This window comes from Ursus arctos, unplaced genomic scaffold (assembly GCF_023065955.2).
Source record: "Ursus arctos isolate Adak ecotype North America unplaced genomic scaffold, UrsArc2.0 scaffold_37, whole genome shotgun sequence".
NCBI lineage: Eukaryota > Metazoa > Chordata > Mammalia > Carnivora > Ursidae > Ursus > Ursus arctos.
Genome location: NW_026623053.1, coordinates 156,624 through 164,714, shown reverse-complemented (window position 1 = coordinate 164,714; position 8,091 = coordinate 156,624). Strand labels below are relative to the sequence as shown.

General features: G+C 45.6%; 1 gene segment (V, D, J or C); it reads left to right on the top strand.

Moving 5' to 3' along the window:
- Positions 1–959: 959 nt before the first annotated feature.
- Positions 960–3,980, top strand: LOC113250216 (T cell receptor alpha variable 38-1-like). The segment is given in 3 exon segments: positions 960–1,059; positions 3,289–3,396; positions 3,627–3,980. Coding segments are annotated over 3 exon segments (562 nt in total).
- The last annotated feature ends 4,111 nt before the right edge of the window (positions 3,981–8,091 follow it).

The following is an 8,091-nucleotide window of genomic DNA, read 5'->3' as shown; positions in this document are numbered from 1 at the left end:
AGAACAAAGAGAGAACAGAATAAAATTTTTGCCCTTGAGTTCCTTTGTAGACTTTTACAAATACACCGAAATACAAAATCTTAAAAGTCATGACCGTCAAATTCAGTAGTGAAAGAAAATAGACTCTGACGTTCTGAAAAGACTGGCTTAGACGATCTAGTACCAAAAGCTGAGGGAAAACAGTATAAAGTTTATAAAGGGCAGAGTGTAAAGATAGCGCGGTATGATTGAAAATCTGGTTCCTCCCAAAAAAAGGACAGAAGTCCACCTGGCTGTCCAGGGAAGAGTCAAAGGGGGTATAACCAGAAGTTGTAAGTCTTTGAAAAGCGCCCAGCATCTGCTCTTCTCTAGGGTCAGAACCCTGAGCAGGTGAATGGGAGGAGGGCGAGTCACACTTGGGGTGACCACGAAACAAGGAGCCGTGAGTGTAAACACAGTGTTTGGATCATTGTGTCTCCCAGCAACACCCACCACAGAGCATCCACTACAAGGAAGTGCCCAAGAACCACGTGGACAAAACGATCCATCCAGAGGACGTCACCAGCCCGTCTTCAGTCTATTTCAATGCTTAAGTGGGCCTGTGAACAGATTAACCAAAGCGACAGAAGTTCTCCATGAGCCCGGAAGCACGGGTTTTCTCTCACTACATTGGATTTGGCTCCTTTGCTGCCAAATACCCAACCTGTCAGCCGCAGACACAGCACTGAGCGTTCAATATGCAATCACGTCTCGAGGAGACCAACCAGCCACTGGTTTTGCCACGTTGATTACACTGGACCACTTCTGCCCCAGAGGTAGCAGAAATCTTCTCTTATCCGGGTTAACACGCACTCTGGGCATGATCTGCCTTCCCTCCACACTGCCACACAGAGCAGCGTGAACTGAGGGCTCAGAGGGGCTGGGTGATTATCACGATGATTATAGGGTTTCACATCCCTTTGCATCAACAAATCCACGTAATGGCAAAGAGGTGTGACAACGGACATGTGACCACTGGGGATACTGACGCTTCTCCAGTATTATCTACAAACCACACCGGAATGATCACTTACAGGTCAGGTAAATCCCCAGTTAGGGACGGTGCTCGGAGAGCTTGGAGAGCTATTCCTTACGATGCTGCGTCCCTATTAGGTAAAATACACGGGTCTAGGAGCCGAGGGGTAGAAATAGGACCGTCTCCCCGGCCAACTCTCACTTTCAGTGACTGACTTGTATGCTGATGCTTCCTGTTCTCCCACTGTTCTGACGAGAGGACCTGTTTCGCTTTGAAGGGAAAGGAAAAGGGGGATGCGGCTACTAGGGAAACACAGAAAGTTTTCACCTCATCCAAAATTACATATAGCACTTGGTCATTTGGAGGTCCTCACGCCAGAAGACCGGAAGGCCAAGAAAGGAATTACTACACTGGCAGCGGCAATCTAGTTTGATCGTCATGAGGCTACAGGGTGGTTGCTACCTAATGGGAGCTGGGAAAATATGGCTGAATCCCAGAGGATTCACTGGGATGGCTTTCAGTGCATTCGTGGCAGAGATTACTCTAAATAAGCAATGGTGGCAACTATGACCTGACAAGGGAAGAATAATGAGGGCCTTAGACCCTCCAGGGATAGAGATCTTGGTTATCTCACTGAGCTAGAAACTTAGACCAGTAGATGTATTAGCCAAAGTTTGGGAAGATCAAGACTGAGTGGTATAGAACGTAGATCGAGAGAGATAATAAATATGAATTACAGCCATGAAATCAACTATTGCAATTACAATTTGTCTCATTGATCTTTCTGTGAATCTTTTTTTTTTTTTAAGGAACTGGTGATCCGAGTGGATTTGACATAGAGCATAAGTGGATCTCAGCAGTGCGAGGGATGGGCTGTACAGACGTTGTTGGTGTTCTACTCACATCCCCTTGACAGTCACCCCTACACAGTGAAAAACACGGCAACTCTGAGAACTCTCTTCTGGCCATGGGAACACACGCGGCCAGTGCGCAGGGCTAGCCAGGTGTGCCGCAGAGTTAATGCCCTCACAGCAGCCCTCCCTCAGGGATGGACAATGAGTTCACAGGTGAATTCTCCAGCTCCTTCATGCCTCACTTGGAATGACGCCAAAGGGCGTTCTGTGCTGGCTTCCAGAGTTACTAGCTAGAATCAGCTGCAACTGGCAACAGTCACAAGTAGCTTGTTGACAGCATCCCGTATTGGCTTCCTTCCCTTCCCGATTCACTTCCTAGCAACATTTCCTGGAATGACCTGCAGATAAACTACTTATACACAAATCCTTGTTTTGGAGCTGACTTTCAGGGATCCAAAGCCAGAATACAGGAATTCAAATCAGGGGACAAGGATAGCGATGATCTAGAAAAAGTACTTCCATGGCTATCAAATTGGGTTTGGGGGCACAAGAGATTTTCACAGCCTCACTCAGGGCTGGTCCCAGTTATCATGACTCCCTGCACATGTCTCTGAGTGGAGGGACTCAGCCACCTACCTCTGCACCACAGAGAACCCAGCTCCTCAGACACTTCCTCCTCTGCGACAGGACCCCATTCACACTCGGGCTTGGGGACCCCAACACTGGAATTACATGAGTATCTCAGTCACTCCCTTTGAAAAAGCAAAATTCTAAGGGATCATAGTATAGCTTTGTAAACATTCTTTGTTCACAACTTTTCCTCAAGATGGAACGTGAGGAGGACAATTCCTCACACGGGTTGTGTGACGACTCAGTGCTGTGAGAACTCCCACAGCCGTTGATGTGGAGTTTCCTGGTACAGCATGAACAAGGGCTTATTTTTTAAAGAACCCATGGAAAATAGGAGCACGGTTAGACACGACATGTTGCACTTCTGAGTCTAGTCAGTGCTCTTTTCAGTTACAAACATCCATCTTTGTCTCATTGTTTCTGTGAAGAAATTGTAGAAATATAAAAAATTGAATACATTCATATAACAGCAATATTCTTATCACTCATAATTAATTGTTCATATTTATCATTCTTGTTGTGTCATTTTTGGTTTTGAAGAAAAGAAAGAAAAATTACAGAGTTTGCCATTGTTGCCAAGGAAACCCTGCCACTTCTGCCTGCCACCCCTGGTCCCACTCTCCTCTCCAAGATTGGGGCACATCAGAAATAAATTTGCCAGCTCCCTTCTCCTTTATTTTCATCCCAGAATAGAACTCAGAAAACATTTTACATTTTCACTTGAAATACCTAAACGTATTAGGCAAAATTTCCTTTGTGAGATAAAATCAGCCACCCACCTGCCAGATCATTTCCTGCTCTGAAGCGCAGGGGAGAGCCCAGATCGGAGCTCGAGAAGCTTCTTCACCCCGCAGGCGAGAGCTGTCAGCATGCCGCTCGTCAGCCTGCTGTGGGCAGTCGTGCTGTCCACCTGTCTTGGTAAGGAAGGTGCGGGCCTTCGTGTATGGTGTGATCTAACAGTCCTGGGAAGGAGAGCATCCTAGCGCGGGAACATCAGCATCGCAGAGCCCAGGGATGGAAAGGCAGAAAGCTGATACGTGCTGCCTGGGGTTCGGATCAAGAGGAAAGGTGGTTGGGGGGTGGGATCAGCTTGTGAGTCTGCCTGACCTATCTGCCTGGTGTAAGATACCCTCTCCTCTTTCCCACAGCATCCAGCATGGCCCAGAAGGTCACTCAGACTCAACCAGACACGTCTGTGCAGGAGACAGAGACTGTGACCCTGCATTGCATGTATGACACTAGTAACACTGATTATTTGTTCTGGTACAAACAGCCCACCAGCGGGGAGTTGATTCTCATTATTCGCCAAGAAGCTCTTAAGCAAGAGAATGCAACGAAGGATCGCTTTTCTGTGGACTTCCAGAAAGCAAAAAAAATCCTTCAGTCTCAGGATCTCGGAGTCCTGGCTGGAGGATGCTGCGATGTATTTCTGTGCCCTCATTGAGGGCACAGTGACAGGAGCAGCAGGGAGAGGCTTACAGAAACCTCAGACCTCAGTGTAGGTGCGGAGGTGGGGGTGGGGTGGGGGTTTGGGGGGGAACCAGGAACATAGAGAGGAAATCATTGACTTCTCTTGAAATAAAAGCTCCTTCTTTCTGAATAGAAGAAACACAAGGAGATGGATGTCTGCAAACTATAATCTTTAAAATAACAGCAAAAATAGAAATATGGGTAGTGCTTTCCTGTTTTACGAAGTACCTTCACACGTAACCCTCATCGCTTTGGCTGGTGTATGTGACAGATCAGACTTCCTAAGCATATTCTCTGTCCAGCAAATCTTTATAATTTACCTGGGAGCTCATACCTCCAAAATTCTTAACACTTTCCATTTTGCTAATTGCTGTGTGTTCTTTTAATTGCCCTTCCAAGTCCAAAACTGGATCTCTCTGAACAAGGTACGCATTCTAGAACGTGAAGGGTGGAGGCGCCTAGATGGCTCAGTCAGTTAAGCATCTGCCTTTGACTCCCGTCACGATCCCGGCGTGCTGGGACCAAGCCCCGCATCAAGCCGCACATCAGGCCGCACATTGGGCTCCCTGCTCAGCGGGGAGTCTGCTTCTCCCTCTGCTCCGTATCCTGCTTGTGCTCCCTCTCTTTCTTTCAGGTAAATAAATAAAATCTTACTTAAAAAAAAAAAAAGAAGAAGAAGAAGAACACGAAGGGTGTGACAATTGAAGGCATAACCAGGGAAGGGATCCACTGGTCCTACCATGGACCTAAAAGAAGACCTAGACCCATGGTACCCTGGTCAGATGACTTTAGAGGATGATCAAATGGCCTATTAAAGGCTCAGTTAGGAAGCCAGCTCAACGGCATCACCCTTAGCAGTTGGAATGCTATATTTCTGGAAGCGATAATATTCGTTAAACCAGTGACTGATATATGGTGCTGGCACCTTAGCTAAAATACACAAACTTAGAAATGAAGAAATGAAAGTAGTCTAAACTCTTCTACTATCACGCCCTGTAACTCATTTCCAGAATTTGTGTTTTGCTTTCCCACAGTCCTAGGCTCTGCTGGATTAGAGGTCCCAGGACCCAGGGGAAGAAGACCTCCACCAGAGGATTCGGGAAAGTTCCACTGAATGTGTAGCTGTGGCCGCAGCAGAGGCCACTTTGAACTCCTTGTACCAATGGTCCAGCAGGCAAAGAAAGGAGGGGTAATCGACCCTGATTATCGCGAAGCATCGGGTTGTTATTGCCCAGTGAGGACAAGGAGGGGTATGTCTGGAATCAAAGTGTTTTGCAGTGGGTATTTCATGCCCAATAAAAACAGCAGGTGGCAGTTGTGGCCTGAAGAGGACAGAGTGATCAAGAACTGGGACCCCTCCGCAATGAAGGTCTGGTCACCCTATCAGGCCAGCAACGTAGGTCCACAGAAGTGCTATTCAATGGCAGGGAAATCTAGAGAATGTGGTGGAGGAGGGAAGAGATTTTCAATTATAGCCTTGGTACCAGTTAAAGAAGTGGGACCTGGAGGTCATGTCGTGCAAACCCCCTGTATTAAGTGTTTTAGATGGATTTCATCCAGCCATGACCTTGAAGACTCAGTGACACAGTGAAAATAATACAAGGGCAAGCACCCATCTGAGTGGTGCAGAGAGAGCATTGTAACAAAAATCTCATGTGCTTTACGGTCACGTCCTAATGCCCAGCACTGATTTTATCAAATAGGTATGTAGATAATTTTCTGGACACTCAGACTCATCTCAAGCTGATAACACCCAACATGACACATGCACTGTGTAATTTTTTACTTCCTACCCCAGAGCCTTCTCTGACTCCCCAGGAGATCACTCTGGCCATGGGCAAGTGCAGCCTGGAAGGATAGGAGAATTACCACCCCTGCTGGCAAGGCCCAACCCATGGGGAGAGAGGATCCAGGCAGGCCTTAGCTTCCTGCCTTGCAGCAGACAGTCCCTGAGAGGCATCCTGTATGCTTCCCAGAAGAACCTGGCAGAATCAAGCCCCAATCTTATGCTACCAATTTTCTCATTCCTGCTTCCTCAGATCTCTTCCTAAATAAACTACCTTCACCCAAGTCCTTGCTTCCGGCTCTATTTAGGGGGAAGACAAAATTAACATACTCTTTGAAAATTTAATAGAGAAAGAACAGAAGAGAGTTCAAAGCAAATTTTCCTGGGCTGATTGCTAATAACAGCAGGTGGGTATACTTGAGTGATTAATTGGAAACATAGACGATATCACCTTATCTTTTCAAAAGATGGTGAAGCAGATCACGTTCATGAAACTCCAACCTCTGCAGACGTGTGATCCTGTCTTTTCATTGCACAAAAACTCTACGCACCAAATCTTAACTCCCGTGTCGTTATCCTCTTCCCTGTGTCTGCTCACCCTCTTAAACCTCATTCCCACTCTTCCCCAGCGTAGCTCTATTCTAGTCCATCTACCCTCCTTATTGACCCATAAACACTTCAAGCTCTTGAATTTCTTCTCTGCTTGTTCCACTCACCAAAATCTCACTTTTATGTATATTTCAAGCTGGTCAAATCATGGCAGTCCTATATAAGCACACTTCAGGGCTCTATCTCCCCCAAGGGCTCATCTCTAACAGAGAATCCTCGAATTCCTTCTCTTCTAATGTCATACAATTAGACATTGAATCTGAACCAAACAATCTGACTGTTAATGACTTACCTTCTTAAAGCATTTGGTATTGTTTCAAGGTACCAATCTTTCTTCTCCCAAATATAGCCTCTATGAGGACAGAATTTTGCCTTGTATACTTTACCATGCTTTGGTGCTCTTGGCACAGTGTCAGGCACATTGTCAGTGTTAGGTAAAGCAAAATATTATGCTTAAAATGTATTTCATAATTATCATATGATCATGACAAAATATTAAGGGGAAAAACCAGTATGTTCTAACCTAGGACCAGAAGGTTTCTTTGAAAAGGTAAGACAGGATAAAAGGTAGGATTTTTAAAAGCAGTGATAAAGAAGAGTAAGATACATTCTAAATATTAAGTTCTCTTCATTGAGTGTAAACAAAATTCTGAAATTTATATGAACAGATTACTTCCAGAACAGATTTCTTGACTAAACCAAGTTCTTTCGGGGAAGAGGAGTAAATCGTAGGAATTGCCTCAGTTATTATTTCTTTGGCCTGAAGAGGGCACTGCTGGCATTCTTTGACAAGAGTTTTTTACAAAAACCTGTCCCATGTTCCAGCTTCTAAGTCCCTCACACACACCAAAAAACTGGAGCAAACCCTTCTTTATCTGAACAGTCTAAGTTAGATTTCCACATTCTGGAATCAAATCCTCCATGGGCTTACAAAGGCCAAAGCATAAAAGAGCTTCTAGAAGCTACATTTATGATCTGGTGGCTTCAGATGGGATGTGAGCTGGGAGAATTTATGTCATCAGGAACCCAGACGACCCAGAAGTTTCCAAGAACTAGTCTCTATCTTTCAGAGTAGGGACTCAAAGAACAAATAAATTTTTTAATCCACTCTTTAACATTTTCTTTTTTTTTTTTTAAGATTTTATTTATTTACTTGACAGAGAGAGAGACAGCCAGTGAGAGAGGGAACACAAGCAGGGAGAGTGGGAGAGGAAGAAGCAGACTCCCAGTGGAGGAGCCTGATGTGGGGCTCGATCCCAGGACCCTGGTATCAGGCCCCGAGCCGAAGGCAGACGCCCAATGAGTGAGCCACCCAGGCGCCCCTAACCTTTTCTTTTTAAGAAAATTAACCATCAAATGAAAAAAAAAAAGTTCTTCCTAAAACGGACCATCCAAGAAGGAAAGAATTTTAATATTTACTGTAATTATTTGCATAGTATTTCAGATCCATGGGTATAGTATGGAAAGCATCTATCATAAATCTGATGCCTTGGTTTTTGTTCTGGTTGAACAGGGCTTTGGAGCACAAGGATGATTGGCAGCCTCCTCCCGTGTTAGTCCCAGCTCCATGGCTCCCTGCACATCCAGACTGCCCGCTCGAGAGACTCAGCCACGAAGGAAACCCATGGTCCCCAGAGAGCACCCAAGTGCACTGGGCCTCATCCCTGCAATGGGACCACCCCTCGGGAGCTAGTAAACAGTTCCCATCGTCATCTCCGACAAAAGAAAACTGTAAATGAGTATAACAA